We start from the raw sequence: 26635 nt of genomic DNA on the forward strand, positions 1-26635 counted from the left end.
ACGATGGCTGGCAGAGAGGCACGGTGGTGAATAAAAATGAAGAATGGGAGGCAGAGCATTAGCAAGATGGATCCCAACAAGGGTTGCATGAATAGCTCACAAACGAGTGGGTCATAGGGATGCAACACTAGAAGGGGATGCACAAAGACTTGGGTAAATGCCAAGTGGGGCATGAGCATCTCATGGGTGATGGTCCCGGGGAGTGGAGGAAGACGGTGACTGAATCGAGAAACAAGACTTCTTTTTGAGGCGGCTAGCGTTTTCCGTCTGGGTTTCTGACATCCTGAACCGTCTGGCGAAGCCAGGTGGGTTAGAGAGAGTGACAGGAGTGTGCTGGACTGGTAACTAAATATCGTGTCAGAACCTTCGAACCTGTCAGCTAACAGACGAATCAGCTGACAGCCCACCAAGTGACTCAGGAGCGGAACGCATCGGTGCATAGTTAGAGGTTCCAAACGCAGAATCTGATGCTGGGGTCCCGCATTCTGGCCAATGGGAAAGGTACTGCCGGATTGCTCACCCGCCACCACACACAAGTCTCAAAAAGGGAGAATTCTGCCCATACGTTCTCGGAATATATGGAACTTGCCAAGTAGGAAATGAGCGATATGTAGAATTCTAATTGGCTCAAGAAACTTAATAGTGCGATTACTTCAAATCCATGGAAGATTATGGTGTACTAGTCATGTGACACAAGAAACAGAGTAAAATGGTCCAAGGTGGTTCACAGGAGCAATTATCAAACAAAATTAAGATAACAAGCCACATGTGGATATCGCAGATGCCTTACAGTGCAGGAGGCCATAGAACTTACAGTGCAGGAGGCCATTCGGCCCATCGAGTCTGCACCACTTCTTTGGAAAGAGCACCCTTCCCAACCGCACACCTCCACCCTATCCCCATAATCCAGTAAACCCATCCAACATAAAGGGCAATTTTGGACACAAAGGGCAATTTATCATGGCCAATCCACCTAACCTGCACATCTTTGGACTGAGAGGGGAAACTGGAGCACCCAGAGGAAACCCACGCACACGGGGAGAACGTGCAGACTCCGCACAGACAGTGACCCAAGCCGGGAATCGAACCTGGGACCCTGGAGTTGTGAAGCAATTGTGCTAATCACTATGCCACCGTGCTGTCATTCGGCCTATCAGGTCTGCTAACAACTCTCTGAAAGACCACCCCACATTGGCCCAATACCCCACCCTATTTCTGCAACCCCACCCCAAGGGGCAATTTAGCATGGCCAATCCACCTAACCTGCACATTTTTGGACAATGGGAGGAAACCGGAGCACCCAGAGGAAACCCACACAGATACGGAGAGAAAGTGCCAACTCCACATAGACAGTGACCAGATGTCGGAAACGAACCTGGGTCTCTGGCGCTGTGAGGCAGCAGTGCCAACCACTCTGTCACCGTGTCTTCTTAACCACATATTACTACACATTACCACATATCCAAAAGATTTGTCAAAGAGGTCGGGTTTAAGGAGATTCTTAAATGTAGAGAACGAGGTAAGAAAATAAGAGGTTTAAGGGGGAAATTCCAGGCCATAGGGCCAAGCACTTCAAGGCAAAGTTGTATAAATGATAGTCAGAATTGGGAGGAACTGCAGAGACATTGGAGGTCAGTATGAGGTTACAGAAATACGTTGGGGCTAGGCCACTGAGAAATTTGATAACAAAGACAAGAATTTTTAAACTGAGGCAGTGCTGGACTGAGTCAATGTAGGTCAGTAAGCATAGGAGTGAATGGGACTTGGTGCAAGTTAGCAGCACAGATTTGGAAGAGTTCAAATTCACAGAGGGTGGAAGGCCAGCCAGGAGAGCATTAGAATGTTTGTGTCTAAATGATAACAAAGGCATAGATCAAAGTTTCAGCGATGAGCTGAGGCAGGGGCAGAGACAAATAACATTATGGAGGGGAAAGTAGGTATTCTTTGGTTCAATCAAACCCACCCGTTGATCCTGTGATATATCCAATTATCTAAATTAGGCCAAACAGTGGTCCAAGGGGAAAAAAACAAATGAGAACAGAGTTTTGAGCTATTAACTTAAAAAATATAAAAGCAGTGTTTTGTTTTGAACGGCTATGCGTTCATTCACTTTATGCACCTAATCAAGCCTATGGACTTTCTACAGGTTATCTGGTTTTGGATCACATCCACAAGTTTGCGATGGTTTACACAAAACAGCTTTTAGTTCATGGGCCAAAGCTAGTTATGAAAGCCAAAACTTTACTGAAAGCTGTATTCTGCAGGAGCTAGGGAGGTTTCAAGGAAAGAAAGAGCTCTGGAAGTAATTATATACCATCCGTTTTTACTGGCATTAAATTGCAGGGGTGTTTCCGTTTTTCTTGATCTTAAATACAGCTATTTGAACATGATGGTGACCCTGTGTACAGTCTGATGCAAGACATTACTTTCAGCTGATGTTGTGAAAAACATGTCGCACTACTAGCACAAAACAAGGTGCAGCTTCCTCCTGAAACAAGAATAGATTGTGTTCGGCGGATAAACAAAGAGGTTTTACTTCTTGGTGAGCCAGATGTGCGAGAATAAACAGAGTTAAGTTTTCAGTTAGCATACTGCATTCTAATTGGTTAATGTTGAAATACAACTAAATCATCCCATAGATCCAACTTGCTAGTAGACTGAAAGTAAACTAGAAAACAGGAATTACAAATTGACATATAGAAAAGAAAAATTCCAACTCTTTTCTTTCATGATATGCACAAGAACCTCACCTCTCTAGTTGCAATTAATGGGAAATTCTGAAAAGGCCCAGATCATGAGCCAAGCACACTCCCAAGCAGGTTTCCATATTCCTACATAGAACAAGCATCATGAGCCATGATTTTCCCAGCTGTGTGTGAAAAGTTAATGGTTCTTCTGAGATTCTACATTGGTCAAACTTTTGAGCAAAACTGACTTCAGACGTTACCAGGAGAATACTGCTCATTCAGCTAGAGGGCAAGCACAAGGATAGAATGCCACGGTGTACACAGAGTTACTGGCACTGCACATTTCCAATGACGCTGTTTTGATTCCTGTCACTGTGAATTTTGGGGAGAGACATTACAAGTGCGAAACTGAATTAGGGTCAGTAAGCAAAGTTAGTCTCTTCCTTCTAACTGATGCAATTAAAAAATATATATTCAACCTGTATGATATGGCAAGAACCAAGTATGTAACTGACTGCGTGTTCAGATAAATTCTTACATATTATAAACAATGTGAAGACATCATCCTGTTTTGGGAACTAAGGCAGTTACTGACTTCCATTGTTCTTCGCTGCTTCACTGCCAGAAAACATATTGCATTATGTCACCATCCACTTGTAAGTCATGAATAAATCTTGTAGTGTTACTATATTGTACCATAAAAGGAAACAGATTGTTGTGAATGGAACTGCAAATTTTGTTCAAGTGTATGAAATCTTTCAAATTCTTCCTCTTTAAAATCAACAAACATATTTATATCTAGGAGTTTCATGTAAACTATACACTTTTGTTACCATTGATAAAAGTGTTTCACTGCTGATCTCTCAAATTACCTTTGTTTTGAGGGCAGCGCCCACATTTCTTTTTAACCAATCGCAAGCCCATTTGTTCCTTTTTTTAAAAAAGAAATAAAAATCTTATTATTGGGGTTCATAGCATAATTTGAGCCAGAATAAATGAAGCAACTATGGCAGATTTCAATCCCAATACAGCAAGAAATACAAATCACTGGCTTCTCGTGTTCACAAACACCAAATTTCCTCCACTCCCTCTACTTCCCCACCTCGGTGACCTCATCAACCAGCAGCCGATTTTGTTCCATTGAGACAACACAATAGACAGATTGAAAAGTCAGAACAGTTTTCAGGATCAACAATCAAGAGTCGATTCACCACAAGTGACTGAAAGGAAAGGTCTGGGTGACTAGAGTTGAGGCTGCGGCAAAATGATCTTAATGTAAACTACCAAAGGGAGAGATGCAAGTCAGAATCCCAGATCTGCTTCAGATCACATCATAAATCATCTGGAGCTGCACAGAACCAGAAGCAGCACCAAAATCTCCAGACAATTTGGTAAAACATCATGCATTTAGCAATTGGCTGAATTGACACATCAATAAACATTGTGATCAGGTTGGGAAGGCTGTTCAAGCTGGATGTTGTTTCTTTAAAAATACTATTCATACACTGAGCCTATGAAGCGGATAAAATACAGTGGTGCAGCCTGCAACAAAAAAGAAACTGACTATTCATCAAGGTCTCACTGTATATGCTTTATGACTACACACCACATTCTAATTGGAACTGGAATGCAAGGAATGTAGACTACTTCAGTTAAGCTCTAAAGCTAAGAACTGTTAAGTAGTGATCAGGAATGCATACTGCCTCTGCTGACAATGCGCGATGATCATTTTGTCTAGTCAGGAATAAGTGAAATATTTCAATTTGATACCATTCATGATCATGAAAACAAAGAAAAAATCTTGAAAGCCTTTCCTGTCCTACACACACACACATACATGTGTATGTTATATATGCACACATGTACATCGACTAGGGGCTTTTCACAGTAACTTCATACTTCTGACAATATTATCATATCCACTTACACAAATATGCACACACATTAACTGATAAAAACACTTTCTCATATTATCCTGTATGAAATAGTGTCTCTGAGAACGATGCAATTTTACAGCAACATAAATTTTAATCAGATGTAGCCCAAACTCTGGGAACACTTTGGTATTTTCCACGCATCAAAATTAAAGAGTGGTATGGCACATCTAAAGTCAGAATATTAGCCCACACCACTTAAGCTTTCCAAGGTTTACCACTTAATTGAAAACATTTTAATGCATTTTCCTAATCCGTTGGTTTTTATTTTCCTCCCCTCTTCTTTCTCAATTCAGCATTTTACGCACGATACCATTTCTAACAAAAGCATTCTGCAAAGACTGAGGAGGAGCATATTAAAGCAGAAGGTAGAGGGTAGGAATTCCAATGCTTAGGGACTTGATGGATGAAGGCATGGAGCAAGGAGAACGAGGCATGTACAAGAAACAAGAGTTGGATAAATGCAGTGTTCTTGAAAGGTTGGCGTCAGAGGTTACAAAGATAAGGAGGGGCAAGGCTATGCAGACAATTTTAAAATGAAGGCATTGGTAGACTGGGAGGAATGATGGCAAGCAGAACTTGGTGCGGATTAGAACATATGCAGCAGTGTTTTGGTGAGCTCACAATTATGGAGGTTCGAAGTTGGGAAGGCAGTGAGAAGGATATTGGAATGAAGAAGTCTGGGGTAACAAGTTATGGATCAGAGTTTTAGCAGAAGAAATGCCAAGGAAGGGGTGGAGATGTGTGCACGGTTCACGAGTGGAGGAATGAAGCGTATTTGTGATAAAGTGGCATGTTAAACTCAGGATTTGATAAGATACCAATGGTTTTTGTCTTCCAAATGCTTAAATGGAAGAAATTACAGCACACCCAGAACTCTATGTTTGACAAACAGTATAGATGTCGAGAGGTGGGTGGTATTGTCAGCCTAAATGTGGAACCCAATGCTGTGCCTTCAGATATCGTCAATGAACAGCAAGTAGATAATAGAAAGGTACAAGATAATCCATTGCAAGAGTATCCGTGGCAACGACTAGATAACTGTACAATCGAGGAAAAGTGTGATCAAATGTGAGAAAGACTGCAGGCAGGTCAAGATGGATGAGGAGGCTTAATGCACCACGGCCAGTGTCACAGAGATTGTCACTCATCACTTTGATGGGGACTGTTTAATGGCTTTGGCAGGGGTGGATGTTTGATTCAAATGTGGACCCACCAGCATGTTCAAGGATAACAGCAGTGGAATCGGAACCATTTAGGATGCCAGCTATCATGGAGACCAACCAGGAAGGGAAATTGGATGGTCAACAGTTTAGTGGGAATTGGATTCAGGAAGCAGGAAATGAATCTCGTAGCAAGATGAACTTGGTGGATGCCCAAGGGAAGACAAGAGAGAAATTGCAGAAAGATAGGAATTCTGCATTAGGGCACAAGAGGATCCTTGACTTTTTGAACAGTGGGAAGGAAGGAATGGGACAGGAGGATAGAATGAATGGTCGTACTCTTTGTGATAAAGTAATCCACAAGCTCCTTGGAAGAGAAGAGTTTATGGAAACAGTGGTGGAGAGAACGAACCTGGGGTTATCTTTGCATTCAGGATGATACTGAAGAAGTGAATTATGGCAGAAGAGATCAGCACCAAAAAGTGCTCGATTTGCTCCAGCCAGATTGGACTGTGAACTGATAAACCTTTTGCACGCTACATACTTGCAAGTTTGCATCCTTGGCTGGGGCCATTCTCGAAAAGAAAAATGCCAGCAAAGCATTTTGTGCGTTTCCTTGAAATCTGGGTATTATCAGATGCCCATTCTCAGCCTAATGAAAACATTATTCTATAATGTCCATAACCAGTATTTGAAAACTTGCATTACATTACAAATCTCCACCTCAAAACAGAAGTACAATATCATTTCAGGCAATCATTTTCAAAAACTTCCACCTCCCCCCCGCAATGCATTATGCAATCATTTTCAGTGAAAATATATTTCAGATATATAGCATAAACTTATCATAAATACAACATATTTGAATTTGTATAGTGCTCAAGTCCAATTAATAACTTTCTTGCATCTTAGTGACTGGTAATGGAGACAATATAGTTTGAGGGTTTTGTGGGTTCATGATTCTTCCAGTTTATATTTTAGGTCTCAAATCTGACTATTAACCCAAATTATAGACAAAATCAAACAGTGCATTTGGAATGATAAGAACATTATGGTGAAACTTTACATTGAATGACAGCATAATGATAGGGGTAGGGGCTCACACAACGGTTGAAAGGCTAAAATTGCCAGCACAATTCAAGAAACTAAGGTATGTAGACAAAACAAAAAATAAATGGATGCTCAAAGAGGGTGCTTGCTCTGATCGCATATTCTTTCTGCTCAAAATATGATCCACACAGTTATCAGAGACAAGCTGCATCTGCTCAAAAGGGACTGACCACCAGTCAGTGTTTACATATTAAATCAGAGATTTGACTGCAAAATGTACTGTTGTAGAGGCACATGGTAATGTCATTTGGTGTACTTTTGAGGTTGCTCAGGTTACTGTTGATTTTACTAGGGTTGCAGCTAATAATTTGGACTAATGAAATTTTTTTGCCACTGACAAGATCAGACTATGATCACAATATGAACTATTTAAAAGGCATGAGAAAATGGCTATGATTCGACACACTTTTGGCCAATCAAGAGAAAAACCTGCTGAATTTGTTACTATGATGAATGTTCAACTATCCGAGACGAAAAGACTCAAGTTGGGAGGTATTTTACATGTAACCTCCCTCTCCCCCCCCCCCCCAAACAAGATATTCAGATGATATTAAACTATAGGGAGTTGTTTCCAGCCACCTAATCCTCGAGTTACAATACAAACTTAGAGTCACTGGTTAGTATTTATTTTTAAAAACACACAATCTTAAAATGATATTTTCATTAATTCAATCAGCTACTTTTAGATTATGCTACTTGTACTAAAATTCTTACCAAGGCACGCAAAGTCAGTCAACATGACAACCAGATGAGATAGTTGTGGTGTTCTGACTGCAGTGAGGACCACATTTTTCCTTCGTCTCCCAAATCACTTGTTGGGTAGACTTTGCTAGGCTTTCTTGTAATTGCAGTGCAGTATGTCAATATATTTGTATCAGGACGCAAAGCAGCATCGTGACTCAAGTTCATATGATAAACAGGGCTGGCTCAATGCCTGCTCTTGGTTCCAATTTTGAAAAAAATAAGATTGTTTTGTTCATTCAGGGAAGAGGAATCTACAGTCTGCTAACTCCACTCTCCAGAGATCAGCACAGTAGACAGAACCTGGGACATTCCTCGTCTCAATGGTTCAACTACTCCTTAATAGAAGCTCCTGGGATTGCAATTTACGTTCTGTTTACATTTCTTCTGTCATTGAAGCACAATCAGTTCTCCAAGAGATTATGGCAACGGCACACTACATTTCACACACTTTCTTCTTTGAAGGGTGGATTTGCAACAGACAAAGTTATACCAACCAAAAGATATACACCACAACCTAAGCAACTATTGTAGACTTCATGTACAAGGAATTCTTTTAGTTCCATCTACAAGAATGCAAATACATATTTGATTACCTTCTGCCTCTCACCACCACTTCAAAGTTGTCTTGTAGTTGCTTCCCCTGCACTCCCAAACCAACGATGACAACAGGCAAGCAGACCTACTACAAGGCATCCCTAGTTAGAACAAAACAACTGCATGCAAGTTGCAGTAACTTGCCACTTGCTTCCCCTATCCATTAATTGGAAACCTGGATATTGGTGGCACCTCCAAAGGGTAACAAACCCACATCCTCTCATCTCATGATATCCATTTGAAGAGAAGTTAAAAAAGCACTACCATATATCAGATTCCCTATTTGTGTTTGCACCAACCCTTTGAAAGAGCACCCTATTCAGGTCCACTCCCCCACCCCATCCCCGTAACCCCACCTAACCTGCACAACCCTGGACACTAAGGGGCAATTTAGTATGGCCAATCCACCTAACCTCGACATCTTTGGATTGTGGGAGAAACCGGAGCACCCGGAGGAAACCCACAGAGACACAGGGAGAACATGCAAACTCCACTCAGTCACCCAAGGCCTGAATTGAACCCGGGTCCCTGGTGCTGAGGCAACAGTGCTAACCACCGTGCCAGCTAGACATCCGATTTAGCAAAACCATCTTCCATGTTAGTTTGTTTTTAAAATTTCAACTGCAGTAGGCAAGTTTGCTATTAGGTAGGCATGAAAAAAACCCTTTGTTTTTCTCTACCTCAATTGTATAGTCGTTCTTGCAGGGGTGCATTGTCATGGGTTTCAGCAGCCTTCGTACCTTCTAATGAGTGACAGCAGGATGTTCAACCAAAGTGAATGTCATAACAAAGACCAAAGCTGACCTCACACAAACACCTTCCAGCCGAGGTAGAAATAAGGAATTCCACCACCACACTTGAGCCCCTCACTGCTCCCCCCCCCCCCCCCCCCCACGCCAGAGATTTAACCAAAAGCAATTATGCGTCACCACCCAACCGATTATCTGCAGGCTCAGTGCACATTATGGATTAATCATAAGATTGTCCAGGTCTGTATGGCTCACTTCCAACCTGGGTTTTATACACATCAATTGGAAGAGCTTATGCCAGATATTCTACAAACAAAACTAACTAGAAGCAGTAATAAAGTACACAAGGTATCTGGATAATTCCCCAGATTTAGAGGAAATTGGTTGTCCTATTGAGAAATTGTAAAGGCGGCATGGTGGCGCGGTGGTTAGCACTGCTGCCTCATGGCACTGAGAACCTGGGTCGATCCCAGCCCCAGGTCACTGTCTGCATGGAGTCTGCACATTCTCCCAGTGTTTATGTGGGTTTCAACAACCCAAACATGCACACACTAAGTGGATTGCCCACGCTAAAATTGCCCACGCTAAAATTGCCCCTCAATTGGGTATTCATTTATATTTTAAGAAGCTTGTAATTTCCCATTAAGGAATTGTAGCCATTGTATTTCCAAAAACAAAGTTGCTTCACTATTCATTATTTGATTAAAATAGCTCAGAGAATGGCTTTGTTCAGAAAAAACATCTGTATTAAAATGAGTTGTATAACTCGTGTAGTAAACAGTGCTACAGTACTGACAAACTAATATCAGTACTTTCACCATCTATGTTATGAAGTGAAATAGAGACTTGAGAAAGCAGCATCAACACACTCAGGATAATTTTTAGGTCCAATTAATTGTTATATCTGATTTCATGTTATTCGCCTATATACCAGAGGCTTGCTGTGGCCACCTGTGGAACTGTATGCAGTAGCCATTATTAGACTGAGTACCTGTTAGGGCAATCACAGATATCCCCCATGGATAACTGGCGTGGTGATCTGGAGTGGGAACCAAAGTTGATTCCTCCCCCCACCCCCCCGCCTCATAATACTTAGCTCCCAAACACTAATGCCAATTGAGCCCTATCAAGCTGAAGAATAACAATTTCAACATAGATCAGGGATTCGACTCTATTCTAATTTGAAAGGTGTAGTGCTGTGCAACTGTGCTTTCAGCATTTACTATTTCCAGGGTGTACTGCTGCTGCAAGTACACGGAGCCAAAGAAACTACGGTTTTCATTAATTAACTTCTTACCTAATACTGAAACTGCTTCAATGCCATGCAAGGCTATGGTTGGCCTAAATACTTCCCCTGGCCTACCCCCAGGCGGAAACGCCTCACACTCTGTCCAACAAATACATGAATAACTGACGCAGTAGCAAACTTCAGAAATAAGTATGGAAAATGAGCCAGGATGGGCAGGCAGCTTGGGGGGGGGGGGGGGGGGGGGGGGGGAATAAAAGATTAAAAATCAGATCAAATAAATTCAAAGGCAAATAAAAAATTAGCTTTTATTGCATAATACCACTAAAAAGAAAACCCTGAATGCCTTTTTCTCTAGATAAGTCAGCATATAAAATCATGTGCGGAAAATTCCATTCATTGGCTAGCAGAGGGCTACATTCTGACACAGAAAGCGGAAAACAAACTCCTCTGTTTTTTCCATTTTCTTGAACTCAATTTAGATTCTAATAAATGTACCTTTTACGACAGCTCAATCTGGTTGATGCACAAATAACACTGGTAGGTACATAAAAGATAATTTATTCATGTTCTGTGGTAAACTTGACTGTTAACCAAGCAAAATCCAAAATATATTTTTAACATAAATTTAGAGTACCCCAATTTGTATTTATTTATTTATTTTTAAGCATGGCCAATCCATCTTTCCTGCACATCTTTTTGGATTGTGGGGGGTGAGACCCATGCAGACAAGGGAAGAACGTGAGGCAGCAGTGCTAACTTCTGTGCCACCGTGCCGTCCCAAAATATTTTTCTAATGCTAACGAAAACTTTCCCATACAAAGGCCCTTAGGAACTGTGGGGTGGAAGTGGTGGCAGGGAGCTGTGAGGGGATCATGGAATCACTGCCGTGCAGAAGGAGGCCATTTGGACGATCAGGTCTGCACCGTCCCTCCGAAAGAGCACTCCACGCAGGCCCAACCCCCCACCCTAACTTTGGTCTCTTTATGAGCAATTTAGCATGGCCAATCCACCTAACCTGCACATCTTTGGACTGTGGGAGGAAACCGGAACACCCGAGGGTAATTCCCCGCAGATACGGGGAAAATATGCAAACTCCACAGAGTAACCAACAGTCGTTATCGAACCCAGGCTCTTGGCATTGTGATGCAGCAGTGCTAACCACTGTGCTACCTGCTCCCACTACCTCTCCTAGGGTATGATACAAGGACAAGTGGAAGTCATCTAGTATTTGTAAAGGTGCAAGGAAACGTGTTTTTGGAGTATTTTGTAAATTTATTTTACTCTCAGAATATAGGTGATATTAGTTTAAATCATTTATTGTTCGATTATCCCTTCTTGCGATATAGGGCTTTCTCCTTAGAATGTTCCAGTTCATGAGATGGCCCTTCCACATCAATGTTAGGTAGGACAGTTTAGGATTTGTGGCTAGCAAAGATGAAGGAATAGCATTATGTAGCTATGTTTGGAATGGTGAGGCATGAAGTGGAACTTGGAGGTGATCCCACAGCATTGCTGCTCATCCTTTTCATTAAGATGAGATGGAAGGGTTGGGACGCATGGTCAAAGTAAGCCAGGTGAATTGCAGCAGTGCACCCTATATAGATAGCAAATGTTACAGCACAGGTGCATTGGGGGTAGAAAAGGTGAACAAAGTGTAGTGGCAGCATTGCGGATCAAGTTGCGTGACACAAAAGAAGAACTGTACCGTGTGTATAAAGAATCACAATGCTGCAGACTAATAGTAGGGAGGGAAAGACTGCTGTTCAAAACAAAATGAAAGGGAACCAAGCATTCATAAAGCAATGACATGTGACAGGCTGGGGAGGCAAGGATTAAATTATACATTCGGGGTATAACGCAATGTGTCACAAGCTGAGGAAGGAGTCTTGGTGCATGTAAAACCATGTTATTTCTCCCAGTTTGCAACATGACATACAGTAATGTTACTACATCGGCTGAAAGAAAATCAAGGGTGCACAAAATATTTGTGACATACCGAGCAAAAATAAACCATCAGATAACAGCTGATTAAACAAAGATTTCAGTGGACAATATATTTCATATCCCTCTCCATCATCATCCTCACAGGGCAAAAAAAGGTTGTATTACACAATTCTGTTTTACACTAGAAAGTTAAAATTGTAATCTTTGAGACAATTTTCACAGATGGAGTTTGAATGCACTAGACACTTTTTTAAGACATGACGGACAGTGGTTTATGTATAGGCAGTATTTGGATAAGCATACTATTTAGTCAATAGGTTTTTTTTGGCCCCAAGCCATTTTCCTGCTGGAACCTTTACTCAGTAAAATCAGCAGAAGGACCCAATTAAAAATGTGTGCAGATACCAGAGCTTACTAAAAATGTGGATCCTAATTGTTGCTGAATCTGCTCTTCATTCAGGTTGGTTAATCCATTCCAACCAGTTCCATCTTTTGTAACTGATGTAGCCCAAAGAATTCCGAGTTTCCAGAACATGGAATGCTGCTAGTCAAGAAATACTTACACTTGAACATATAACCTGCTTGTTTTAGAGGCATGTTCATTCTCACTTTCCATATCTTCACCTCCCTGGTCCCCACTGTACTTCCTCTTGTTGGGGCTGATGGGTGGAGGTCCTGTGCGATGGTTGGTGAGTGCAGAGGACACTGGGATTGATTGCATCCTACCGTCACTCCTTAGTGCTGCTTCACCTACGGATTAAACATTTTACAAAATTATTCCTCTCAAACATCATCCTTTTTATAGCAGGTTGCAAATAACATCTAGCTATGAGAAGACAGTTAAAAAAATGCTGCACTTTAAAAGATAAAATGCACCACATTTAATTCAACATCTTTGTATTCGCACTCTTGAATTGATCATAAAAGGGTAACCAAACCCTCCATTTTGCATAAAATTTGCTATTTTGTGTTACTGCAATGAAATAAATAACTCAAGTGCTGCTGTGGGAAATGTTTTTCTTTCCGCGCAGTAAGAGCTGTGGCAGAGGGAAAATCAGCTTGCCAAACTAAACTTTACAAGTTTATTGGACACTGTTAATGTTCTACAGTATATGTACGTAGGCATAAAAAACAAACTCCAAACAAGCTCATACACCCTACCTACATGGGAAAAATAAGAGCATGTACCAAGTCTGCGACAAGGCCCAGACCTCTTCCTCAAGCTACAAAAAAAAACGAGCTGAACATTCAAGAGATTTATTGTTGATAGTTTTCCCCATTGCATTCAGTGAAGGGAAACCACAGCGCAGTTCACCAAACAAATGTCCTATTTTACTGGCTGGGTTGTCTCCTCCAGTCTAACCACGCTCCATGGCAACCAAATGACATCATAATTTTGGCAAGAAACGCTCTGACAAACCTAGACTTTATAAAAAAAAAAGAGCTTCAGCAGCAGTTTGAATAAATTTAATTTAGTTTTTGTCTTCTAGAACCAGATACTACACATTCCACATGCAAGATATTCATGTGACATTTTACGAGTCATCAGTCTCATTACCAGGCAACATTTTGATGCATTTCCAATTTTTCCTTCCTGACTGCTTATTCATTTGAGGCAGAAAAATTCAATTACATGTATTCCCTTGCCCAGCTGAACAGCTATGTATAGAATTTCCACCCCTCCTCCCCATGGAACTTTAACCTGATGTTTGCCAAGTTACTTCTGCTCCCCAGGAAGGAAGTTCTCCTCCCCCCCCCCCAACAGATGTGAAAAAGCTACAAAAATAAAAGTGTGCCAGACAGGACCTATCAAAGCATTAAATGAACATAAAATGGGACTTGTTGAAACTTCAGAAGTAAATTTGAGGTATAATAATCAGATTGCAGTGGTTAAATCAAATGAAATAAAACATTTGCACGAGTTATGGTAATCCCAAAATGGGTAACAAACATTTAAGACAGGAGTAAAAACTAGGCAATGCATTATACTAAATTGGAACCAATAGCTTTTGCGACATTCAATATATTAGAGCAGAAGTGCCCAACAAGGGCAAATATCCTTTTAAATCATATTAATAGACACATCCAGAGGTGTGGAAACTAAGAAATCCAAGTGTCCCAATCAATGATTTATCCAACTACTGAAGCAACAAAGCTTTTTATGAATATTCCAACCTTTTAAGATAAAAATATTAAAACAGGCAAATATAAAAAAGCACAAACTGGACTTCGATGAGATTGCCACATGTGGCACGAGGGCTATAGTTTGGCTTCGCTGCATTAACAGATCAACAGTGCTAGCAACTCCAAACACACATGTACAAGGTATCTATTGCAGCAATAATTTTGATTTGCTAATTTCTTGGTTCAGTTAAGTTAACCTTCAACTGTAGCCATACAAAGCAAAATAAATGTTTCTGAATGCAGAGCTTCGAGTCCACTACAATATATTTTTTCCCTGAACAAGTTGCTTCTTCCACGGTCACATTTTATGCATTACAATAATTTATGTCTTTTCCAAATCCTATTTTTAATAAATACTGCAGATTTGCACATCCTCAGCTGCAGCCAACATTTTGGCTGTGTTCAGCAGGAAATGTGTGAGAGGGGGGGGGGGTGCAGCCGGGTAGAAAGAGTAGAAAGGAACTGTCAGCATTCTCAGTCAGCTCTATATGATTTAATCTGGGCAGACCACAGTTACTGTGATAGCCTTCAAAAGATACCACAGAAAGCAATGGAAAAATATATCTGCAAAGCACACCAGATGTCCTCGGAGGAGTACGTCCAGGGGTCTGTACAGAAACAATGTATGCACAAGACTCACTTCTATATCATAGTGAGAAATTGCATCATATTTTCATTAAATATGCATATAGAATTTATAGAATCATTTGGTTCAGGACTATTTATATCTGCAGCTGCTAAGTTCTATATCCTGACCCATTTTCCTGCATGGGAACCACTGCACCAGTCACTCTGCCACATAAAAAGGAAGCGTGTCTCTGGGTACAATTATTTTTAAAATAGAAAACTCGTAAAACATTTATTGAAATATGATATATGGTAATGATTATTAACTAGTCAAGTTAACATTACCATAAAATAAAATTATCCAACCTTTAAGGTGAACATTAAATTGTAACAAAAAAAAAGCTGAGAGAGATTTTGCGAATTCAAAACCCAAACACAAGATGCCTTTGTGGGTTGATTTGAGTTTTTAAACTGAAAAAAATCCCCATGAAATCTTCAAAATAACTAAAAATGACTGTAAAATTAGGAGATATTTACATCATTAATTAAGGATTATTTATGTACAAACAACACAAATATGGTTGGTATTTCAACACAAACAGTCCAGCCAGATCTCGTTTTCAACGTGACCGTAATGTTTTGCTGTTTGACGGCCAATTTTAGGTTAAGATTGACCATCTGGCTACTTTAAATTTTCCTGCCACAATTATGGAAACAAGGCTGCGGAGTTTGATTTTAATCACATTCTTAACCAGTTGTTTGATGCAACAGCACACTTAAACTGTGAATCCTGGCCCAGCTGCCAAAGAACAGTGTAATATCTGCATTTGGTCTCAAATCAAAATATAATGAGAAATTGTTCTCATGCAAAACAGATGGAAATTCTACAGGCTTATGCATGAGTAAATTTTCAGTCTTAATTTCAGTTGTACTTTAACAAAGCTCACTGTTGTTTGCATTACCAGTCTTTTTATTTCTGCCCTGCCTCTGGTCTACTCCATTTAAATCTGTTCCAGGTTTGTTGGAACTGAAAAACACAGCTCAGATCACTGCCGATAGCACCGAAAATGACCTCTCCTTTTATCCCTTTGCAGGGAGATGAAGCAGTGAACATAAAAACGTCAAGTCAGTTTGCATAATGTTGCAGATCAGGTTTTCCAGGATAGGATCCCTCTGGCTTAAGTGGATTTTGCTTTCCGCCAAAATAATATGCAGTAAACTAAAGATAAAATAAAATATGGGTTTAAAGTAGCATCCAACCCAAAAAAGGCTTACACGAGAATTATACATGGGTTACATAAATGCATTAACAACAATTTCAAAATTTCAAAGACAAAACAGAAGACCTGCATTAAAGTTCTTTTTTAGCAAATGAAGTACTTTTGAAATGCAGTCACCATTATAATGGAGGAACGGTGAAAGGTTCCATAGGCACAAATAAATAAACGATCAGATAATCTATTTTAGGTGTTAGTTGAGGGGTAAATATTAGTCAGATAGTCAAAGAGACTAATTTTATCTGGCTGCTTTACATTTCCCTATGTAGGCATGTTATGAAGGTACATTAATATGTCCATGTTTCAGTTAGTTTGATGGGAGAGTAAAGTGAAAACTGATCTGGATTCAGATTCACATTCTCCTCAACAAACCTCAAGCTGGAACTCACAACTGACATTGAAAAAATAATGGCACTAAGAATTTAGCACATCAGAAGAAATGTAGTTGCTTAACCCTGATAGAAAGGGTTAGTTTGACCTCTCTCCTCCTCCCCCACCAAAAAAATATACAGCCATTCTCACATTTTCTCTGCACATCTCCAAGCCATGACCACTTCACCAGGTAGGATAGTTAACATAAACTTTCTTAGGATATCAGTTAAGCAACTGAAAAACTGGGATTTACAATGGGGTAAACACAATGCAACCTGCAGTTTAACTGAATGTTGCATTTCAGAATGTGAAACTATAATTGCAATTTCTTTTAATTTCCAACAGAAAATTGTTTATTGCTTATGCCATTATAATATTATTGCTTATAGCATTATAATATATACCAGACTTCCAGTTACAGATGTCTCTCTATATGTTTGGCCAACCTTCCTTTTTAGAATGTGGAGTCTTTCTCACCCCTCCCTTGCAGCTCTGGAATACTTTCACACTACGCTTTTACTCAGCCAACTCCTTTTTGCCTGTCACCACAAAAGGTTTTGGAATACGATTTTCAACATCAATTTTGACATTTTCAGAAAATAAAAGTTAATCAGGAGAGGCACTTTCCCATAAGTTGATCAATTATTGTATTGGTAAAGTATTAATTATGTTTCTGCTCAATGAGCCAGCACTTGAGCTCCAGTTCTGTTCCAAGTTCAGGAAATACCCAAAGGGCAGCTGCTAAAATTCACTGTTTATTGTTTGGTTTCTACATCCTAGTAACCACAGTTCAAGGCCAAGGAGAGAGATACAGAAGGAGCGTAGATCACAAAAGGATACCTCCTGTTGTTTTAGCCATCTGGACACTCAAACTAAACAAATCAAAATCACGACCGAGGGAATCTACCCCCACCACAGGGAATTACATCAATGCATTATTTTGCAGAGTAGAATTAACAGCAAGTTAAGGAATAACAAATCTACTACTGCATTATGCTTCAACTATCTTCACTAGTCTCAATGAGCTCAACAAGCATCATTTTCACAGAAAAAATAGGATGCAGATGTTGAAGCTCAAAATTCACCAAGTATCAAGTGTCTTGTCATTTGACACGGTGCACCAGAGTAGGCAGCTGGTACAGAATGGTTCTGCTACATAGCCTTTTCACCTCAGTGCTTCTGCCTCAGCTTATGTAATGGGCTTCTGAATGCCTGCATTCTCAGTACACAGATCACACGGAATCCCGAATATCAGAATTAAAATGGGCACCAGTCAAAATTCACAGAAATTGTCAATTATGATTCTTTTTCTGGGTCCCCAATTCTGGGACTCACCCATCTTTGATTAATAAATCAAAATAGACATAATCCATTTTAAACTCATCATGTCTCATAACAAACATTCTTTGATGTGTAATGGTGCAAACTCCAACTGACCATTCTGAGCCCAAACCATTCAAATGGCTTGAATATTATAAATTTTTTATCTGTTGCCTGATAACCAAAAATACAGGAAGCACAGACAGGGAAGACTTTAATGCCAGTTATATACAAAATATTGTTGCAACAGTTTGAATTTGTAGATCTTATTTCCATAAATGACAATATACATTAATTATAATTCATTACTGTATCTCTGAGGGTTTCTAACTGAAAGGACAGTCACATAGGTAATGTATCCAAAATAAATTAAATGAAAACAAGAGAAGAAGAAAGCTGGCATAATACCATACAAAACATACAATGAAGGAGATTGAGAGCAGCAGTGAATGTAGGGATTGATAAAAGCATTTTAAACATTAGTGTCTAAGAAAGCAATTTAAATTCAAAATCAATTTTACAAATGTATGATTTTTTTTCCTGTTAGGTGGTGAGCAAAAATCCAACACATGTACAATTCTTTATGCCAATTATGTGTGGACCAACCCAAGTGACCTCTGGCATTGCCATTAATGTGGCTGAATTACTGTTTGCTGAACAGGATTGCTTCCAGGTCACAACAGCTGCTAACACAGAGGCAGCTAGTAAAGTAGAACCATACATTCTGAAACTTCATAAAAAGATTAAGAATAAAATCTGTGCATTAAATGCCTAATTCCCATTATTAAAAAGTTTGCTTTGATCTTTGTTCATTATTCAAGAGTTTCCAAGAGTCTACAACAGCAAGTTTGCCAAACTGCAATTTGTTTGGCATAAGTAAGTTGCATTAAAACTCTTAATGATTTCAAACTGAATTAGTATGCCCAAGCAGCCGAAAATTGGAAAACAGATGTGGTTAACTGATGTTCCACTAATTTCATGCACATCTAAACTCTGTGCAAACCAGAATGGAACTGTCAATCATAAAATGAATACAATAATAAACCATCAGAATGGGTTGGACCCTAAATGGACTTCCATTTTATGTTGAATCTCACAAAAACATTTGGATAAAGGAAACTTTACTTACTTTATTGGCACCAAAAAGATTCTGATGGAAACATTACTGTGTTTACCTTGCATTTTTGCATGTTTTTAAAATGGTTGTAACACTGGCAAAGAATTATGGGTCTATTTTTATTAATGGAAAATCCCAAAATTTTCCACTGTATTTTTCTGAAAAATTGTTAGGGCAAATGAAGGGGAAATCAAAGCTGGGTAAAGTTCAAAATAAAAGAAAGCTTAGAAAACTATTAGTCATTTGTCTCCACGAGGTGTTCAACTTCACCCACTGAAAACTACAGTACTAGAATGGGAAATTAAATGGCAAAATGAATCCAAGGAAGAAATCAAGCTTCCTGTCACTTTCTTAAAAAGTCATTTGTAAGTTAATCATTTAAAACAGAAATGCTGCTTTCCTTGGCTGGCCACTCTTAAAACTTTTACTTGTGTTCGGGCAGTTACAATAGTAACTAATTAACAGATTCAGCTTTAAAAGTTGAAGCTGATAAAGCTAGTGTACAAGCACAAGATGGCTTAGGAACTCGCAACATAATCTGAATCTACAGGTCACAATACAGGGACCCAACCCCCACACTAGCAATTCGCTCTGTTTTACATTTTTAATGAATGAAGTCCCAAAAATATGCAGCCTGAATTGATTTACTAGCACGAGCATGGATAGTACTGCATCAAATGTGGTTTATGAAATACTTGTCAAACAATCTTAAACCCCTAAAGCTTTTAGAATCCAAAAATCAAGCCATTACCCCTCCTTTAATCTGCACACAAGAGTTTAACAATGCAGGCAGACCCAAAGCTACACTGGTGTGTGGGTGTTCATCTTTGATCATTAATGAAGTCCCCCAAGAACACAAAACACTGGCGCGCCAAAAACAACAAACGCGTAAATAACTAAAAAAGGTGCAACTACGGTCTGGACCAAAAAAAAAGTGGAGGATATATTGGAAATCGGCTCGACCATTGTCTTCCTCCAGCATTTGAGGGAAGAGGCACATCCTTCAATGTCAGAACTTTCTCAGAACTACACAGGAAATGATAAGCTAAACAAAGAGTGCAGACTGTGCAAGTACAACATGGCTCCTCAGACAGGCAGCTAATTTTCTTTGTTAGCGCTGCTGCAAATCTGGGAGCCCGGGGGGGGGAAGGGGCAGACACTGGACACTGCGAGTCTGACAAACAAAGAAAGGTGAACCATTGTGTTTTTAAAATGACAGGCCATTTATTAAAGATAAATATATATATATCCACACGATACACAACCTTATCAGCAACGTATTTTACCATCTAAAAGGGAGGGGATATTGTAGAGCAAAAAAAAAAGTTGGGAGTTTTTACCTTCGAAGCACAGGATGCCGATATTGTTGCTCATCTTGTCCAAGTACTGATAGTTCAACAGGTCCATTTTCTTTAGTAGCATTTACCGGGCAGCAAAGAGGCCAGCTGTTTGCTTCACCAGGACAGCGCGCTAACTGCCTTCCCTCAGCGCCCCCCTCTCCCCCCTAGGCCCCAGCCTTTCAAATCACAAATCTTTCCACACACAAAAAATAATAAATATGTCGTAACCGGCACGCAAAAAACTTTCTGAACGCGGCCGAAAGAAAAAAAAAGGGTTTCTATTTGTACCCACAATGTAGGTAATATATATATATATTTATTTAGTCGTACTTCCCCCCTCCTCTCCCCCTCACAGGCCCGAGACTCTTAAAGGCGGGCTCTTCATGGTCGAGAAGGCTCTGGGCGGCGAGGGAGACGAGACGAGGCAGCTCCCCTCACAGCCCGGCTGCAAGTTCCAACTGCACAGACATGCAGGCTATGCCTGGTATGACATGGTGATGGGGGGGGGGGGGGGGTGGGTAGGGGAAGGAAGAGAGGCGGCTTCCTCTAGGCCGCCAGCGAGTATGTTCACTCCCTCCTTCCCTACCTCCCCGCCCCCCTCTCCAAAGGTCAGGGATTGTTCCTGCCCAAGATCAGACTCCAAAATGCACCCACTGCTGGAGACAGTGTGTGTGTGAGTGAGGGAGTGTAATGTTGGTGGCTCTGCAAAAAAAAAATAATAAAATACACACACTGCACAAGGCAGGACCCCCTGTTCAGGGCCTGCTCTGCCTCCCCCCCACTATCCCCAAAGCGAATTAAACAAGAACCAGAGTCAAACACACAGACTTTATTTTCGCAAAAAAACACACACAGTCAGCGAGTAGGGAGTACACTTTGTCTTGTACAGTTGTATTTCAAACCCTTGGAAGGATTCTCGTTTTGCAAGTAAGCAGGGCACGAGCCGCGCGCGAAGAGCTATGGTGGCTTTGACACCTGTTTGGGAATGTGCATGTGGGCACAAGCTCGATCCAATGGGGGGGCGGGGTGGGGGGTTGCTCTTCTTTAGGCCTTTCTATAAAACACATAGTTCGTGACCAAAAAGGTCAAGATTACACAGTTGCTTCCAAATATCTGTAATGGCCAAGAAACTGGCCTCTGCCACTAACTCGCCCTTCTGAGGTCTAACTGAGCAACTTGTGATGCGACCATCAATTCACACGAGACGGAGAGTTGAAGTGAACAGTGGTTTTAATCCGCCAGAACTGTGCCTGCCTGCGATTGCTCTGAACTCAGTGCCGCCTACAGGCTGCAGATCTATATACCTCCGCTGAGGGGGCGGAGCCATAGGCGAAGCCCACAAGGGCACCAACATAATACAAGGTCATGTAATGTAATACAATGGTGAATGGTAGCCATAATACATTCACCACAACTTGCAACCACAAGCCACGCATCTGACAATTAGCCCCATTGCCCCTTCACCGTATCCAGAGGCCAAAGCACAGAAATACAAAACGTGACCTTGTTTAAATGACCAGCAACGCAAATCTACCGGAGCTCAGTTTTAGTTTAAAATACACTGTGCGGATTATTAAAATGTTGTGTCTATTTGAAATACTTCACACAGCAAGTGACTCCAAACTGCTGTTATCAATGTACACAGCTTTGCATTCAAATCATAAACAAATGTCTGAAGAACAAAAGCAATCTGGCGTTTTTAATTGAATATTTGTCATTAGAATCTCCTAAAATTCTGATTCAATTGGTTTGAAATCATGATATCTATACTGATATAGAACAGAATTAAACAAAATCTGTTGAGCCAGTTTTAATAAATATTAAAATACAAATTCACTATGCACGCTTAGCAAATAGATGGAGCTTTTTAAAAATGGGTAACAAAGATTTGTCGAAATTGCCCAGAGCTGTGTGACATTGCCTGTCACAGAGAGCTGCTGGATCAGGATGTGCATCAAACCATGTTGGGAAGACCACTCACTACACAACAGCATATAGATTCAACTTTGCGTCGACTCAGGAGTGTGATTAGAGTGTGAAATCCCCAAATCACCACTGGGAAATATGCCCATGTCCTTCCAACGTCATACTTCTTAGGCTCATACCTAAAGCTTTTGAATATTTTTGTCATTAGATCAATATTGGTCTCCCCGAGTGACTCAACAGGTACATCCAATGAGTAGCTAATACAGAACAAGAAGGTGAGAGTTCGATTTCTGCCTGTGCCGAGTAAAACAACCTCAGGCAGGCTGCTACCATAAGACCATAGGACATAGGAGCATAATTAGGCCACTCGGCCCATCACATTTACTCCGCCATTCAATCATGGCTGATATTTTCTCATCCCCATTTAACTACAATCGACTTCAGTGCCTCCAGGTTGGGCCTTTTTGATGGATAGGTAGGTTGCCTCAAAATCAAGAGGCAGTGAGAAGTGTCATAAACATTTTAATCACAGAAAATGGTTCTACTTATGCCAGTTGGTAATGTCAAACATTCAAGGAGCGCAAGGGACAACTGCAGCTATGGTTTACACTGTCTGGCGTGAAGGTAAAATGGGAAAAGTAACCAAACCATGGCTTACAAGGGAAATTAGGAAGAAGCAAACAAATTGGTCAAGAAAAACAACAGACCCGAGGATTGGAAGCAATTCAGAATTCAGCAAAGGAGGACCAAGGGATTGATTAAGAAGGGGAAAATTAGAGTACGAGAGTAAGCTTGCAGGGAGCATAAAGCTGACTGTGAATATTTCTATAGGAATGTGAAGAGAAAAAGATTAGTGAAGACAAATGTAGGTCCCTTACAGTCAGAAACGGGAATTTATAATGGGGAATAAAGAAATGGCTGACCAATGAAATACATATTTTGGTTCTGTCTCCACAAAGAAGAACACAAATACAATATCAGAAATGTTGGGGAACACAGGGTTTTGTGAGAGGGAGAAACTGGAAGGAGATCAGTAAGAGAGAAATTATGTTGGGGAAATTGATGGGATTGAAGGCCGATAAATCCCCAGGGGCCTGATAATCTACATCCCAGAGTATTTAAGTGGACCGGGAAATAGTGAATGCATTGGTGGTCATCTTCCAAGATTTTGTCGACTCTGGAACAGTTCCTACAGATTGGAGGATAGCTAATGTAACTCCACTATGTAAAAAAAGGAGACGAGAGAAAATAGGGAATTATAGACCAGTAAGCCTGACCTCGGTCGTGGGGAAAATTCTAGAATCCATTCTCAAAGATTTTATAGCAGAGCACTTGGAAAACAGTGGCAGGATCTGACAGAATCCGCATGGATTTATGAAAGGGAAATCATATCTCCAAATTTGCAGATGACACAAAGCTGGGTGGGAGGGTGAGCAGTGAGGAGGTTGCAGAAATCCTTCAGCGTGATTTGGACAAGTTGAGTGAGTGGGCAAATGAATGGCGGATGCAGTAAAATTTGAATAAATCCCCTTTGGTAGCAAAAACAGGAAGGCAGATTATCTGAATGTCCATTATTCAGGAGGGGGGGAAATGTGCAATGAGATTTGGGTGTTGTTGTACACCAGTTGCTAAAGGTAAGTGTGCAGGTGCAGCAAGCAATAAAGGCAGCAAATGCATGTTGGTCTTCATAGAAAGAGGATTCAGGTGCAGGAGCAGGGATGTCTTGCTGCATGCTGCAATGATACAGGGCCTTGGTGAGGCTACACCTGGAATATTGTGCGCAGTTTTGGTCTCCACATCAGAGGAAGGATGTTCTTGCTCTAGAGGGAGTGCAGAGAAGGTTTACCAGACTTATTCCTGGGATGGCAGGGCTGACGCACGAGTAGAGATTGAGTCGGTTAAGATTAAATTTGTTGGAATTCAGGAGAATGAGGGGGACATAAAAATCTGTAAAATTCTAAGACTAGACTGGGTCCAAGGAGAATGTTCTCGATGGTAATGGACCAACCAGAGGCACAGTCTGAGTTTACGGTGTGGACCATTTCGGACAGAGATGAGGAGAACTTTCTTCACCCAGAGAGTGGTCAGCTTGTGGAATTTATTACCACATCAAGTAGTTGAGGCCAAAACATTGTATGTTTTCAAGAAGCACTTATTTATAGTATTTGGGGCAAAGGGGATATGGGGGAGGGGGGGGGGGGAGGGGAGAAGGCGAGATTAGGCTATTGAGTTTGATGATCTGCCATGATCATAATGAATGGCAGAACAGGATCGGAGGGCTAAATAGCCACTCATGCTCCTACTTTCTACATTTCTATGACTAAGAAAACTTTAGAAGAATTGGTGTTTTTTTTATTAAAAGACACAGACTCTATTACTTAGAGGGTTATTATAAGGACTCTCCTTGCTATTGTTCCAGGAAAAGACAAAATTTTTCACAAAAAAGGTAATTAAGCTCTACATCCTGAAACCAACTGTCTGAGTTTTCTTCAAGTCCACCTGAAAAGTAGTGCAAGAGTCATCAATTATCTCACAGATCAGTGCTGCAAAACCAACCCCCACCGTATAACCAGAGCCCCATTTCAAGGACTCCACAGTCTATCCTTTTCCCTTGAGACACTGAATTTTAACCTTTTGGTAGAATTCTGCTGTTTGTTTTTCTTATTTTTTTTGTTGTGTGCGAGAGATACCTTCATATTTCAAAATATAATAAGCTTTGCCTTTCTACTCGAGAGTCTGGTTTTATAATATATGTCTTAGATTCTGTTGTTTAGTGAAGAAACCTGGGCATTGAGTGGTAATCCTGAGATTCATAGGTAAAGTACATCTACTTGGCCATGTAGCTAGATGGAGAAATGTATTATTACGACCATGGAGTAGTGGAACTAGAAACAGAGTTAACTCCCACCTCAGTTGAAACGGGAGGGTTTAAGGGTGGGGGGAGGGGGTTCACTTTTTGAAGGAGTGCCTCCATTGAATCCCTACAGTGCAGGAGGACATTCAACCCATTAAGTCTGCACCAACCCTCTGAAAGAGACCCTACCTGAGCCCAATACCCCCTTCTATCCCCGTAACCCCATAGAGTTATTAGAATGCAGAAGGAGGCCAATCAGCCCATTAAGTCTGCACTGACTCTCTGAAAGCGCTCCCTTCATAGGCCCACTCCCCTACCCTATCCCCGTAACCCCAACTAACCCAACAGCCAATTTAGCATGACCAATGCTCCTAACATGCACATCTTTGGACTGTGGGAGGAAACTGGAGCACCCAGAGGAAATCCACGCAGACACAAGGAGCACTTGGAAACTCCACACAGATAGTCCCCCAAGGCCGAAATTGAACCTGGGTCCCTGCCACGGAGCCAGCAATGCTAACCACTGTGCCAATTGTCCCAGAGGGCTTGCAAAGGGATCCTACCTTGTCAGGCACCCGGCTTAGGTCAGAGGAACAGTGGCCGTTGTTTCGAATCTGGGTCTATCGGGTCTGTAGAAGTAACTGCTGCTCAGCTGGGCTCGTCCATCTGGTAGTGGGCATTGAACTTGCACTTGCTTCTGGTGGTGCTGCAATTGAAAGTAGACGTTGCCTGAGCACCAGGTCCAAGAGAGGCCGAACACATGGTGGTCTCTCTCTTTGTCCTTGGAGTTTTGCGCTCTTTTGGGCGGTCCTTCGGTTTGGGTAATTCTTGATCACTGGATTTGATTTGAGCCAATAAAGGGCGGGTGCCTTGATGGCCGGGCGTGTCCTAAGCAGTCATTGGCTCTGTTGTTGATGCTTCCCGAGTACAGGGAGTGGCGCCGAAATGTCTGGGATTGTATCGGTTGCAACAAAACCGCCAGGCTTCCTGCAAAGCAAAGGTCTCCACCCGCCATAGGTGAAATCCCTGTAACAGCCATTAATTGGCCACTGAAGAGGCTCAACAGGCCAGGGTCGGGGGTGTAGCCATCTGGGATGGCCACTTACAATAAGAAACATGGACGGTCGCAAAGCATAACAGGAAAAGTGGCCAATGTAAGGTTAAGGCAGGCTCAGAGCCTGAATGTATATTTGTGAGCGAAGAATCCAGACAGCATTGAAACCCCCAACTGATTAGCATTTTGATGGCCCATCTCCGGAAGACAAAAGACTGATACTTGAGCAATCGATACAAGCCCACTACCAGATGGACGAGCCCAGCTGAGCAACAGTTACTTCTACAGACACGATAGACCCAGATTCGAACAACGGCCACTGTTCCTCCGACCTAAGCCGGGTGCCTGAAGTTAAGTACAGGTTGTCACAGTTGATAGGTGTAGTTTAGCTAGTAGTGTCTATGTTGCGTGATTAATTGTGTGTGTAAATGAAGTACTCTGATCTTGAAC

The 26635-nt window shown here is 41.1% G+C and overlaps 1 protein-coding gene across 3 annotated transcripts in view; it reads right to left on the reverse strand.

Moving 5' to 3' along the window:
• The window catches only part of vgll4b (vestigial-like family member 4b), a 132544-nt gene that overhangs the window by 24313 nt on the left and 81596 nt on the right, over positions 1-26635 (reverse strand). For 2 of the 3 annotated variants that reach the window (XM_038812657.1, XM_038812659.1), the window contains one exon: positions 12738-12924. In XM_038812657.1, coding sequence (XP_038668585.1) covers positions 12738-12924 — 187 coding nt within the window. Of the gene's footprint in view, positions 1-12737; positions 12925-20351; positions 20838-26635 lie in introns of those variants that run through there. The other variant, XM_038812658.1, reaches the window with a different exon arrangement.

This window comes from Scyliorhinus canicula, chromosome 11, assembly GCF_902713615.1.
Source record: "Scyliorhinus canicula chromosome 11, sScyCan1.1, whole genome shotgun sequence".
Lineage (NCBI taxonomy): Eukaryota > Metazoa > Chordata > Chondrichthyes > Carcharhiniformes > Scyliorhinidae > Scyliorhinus > Scyliorhinus canicula.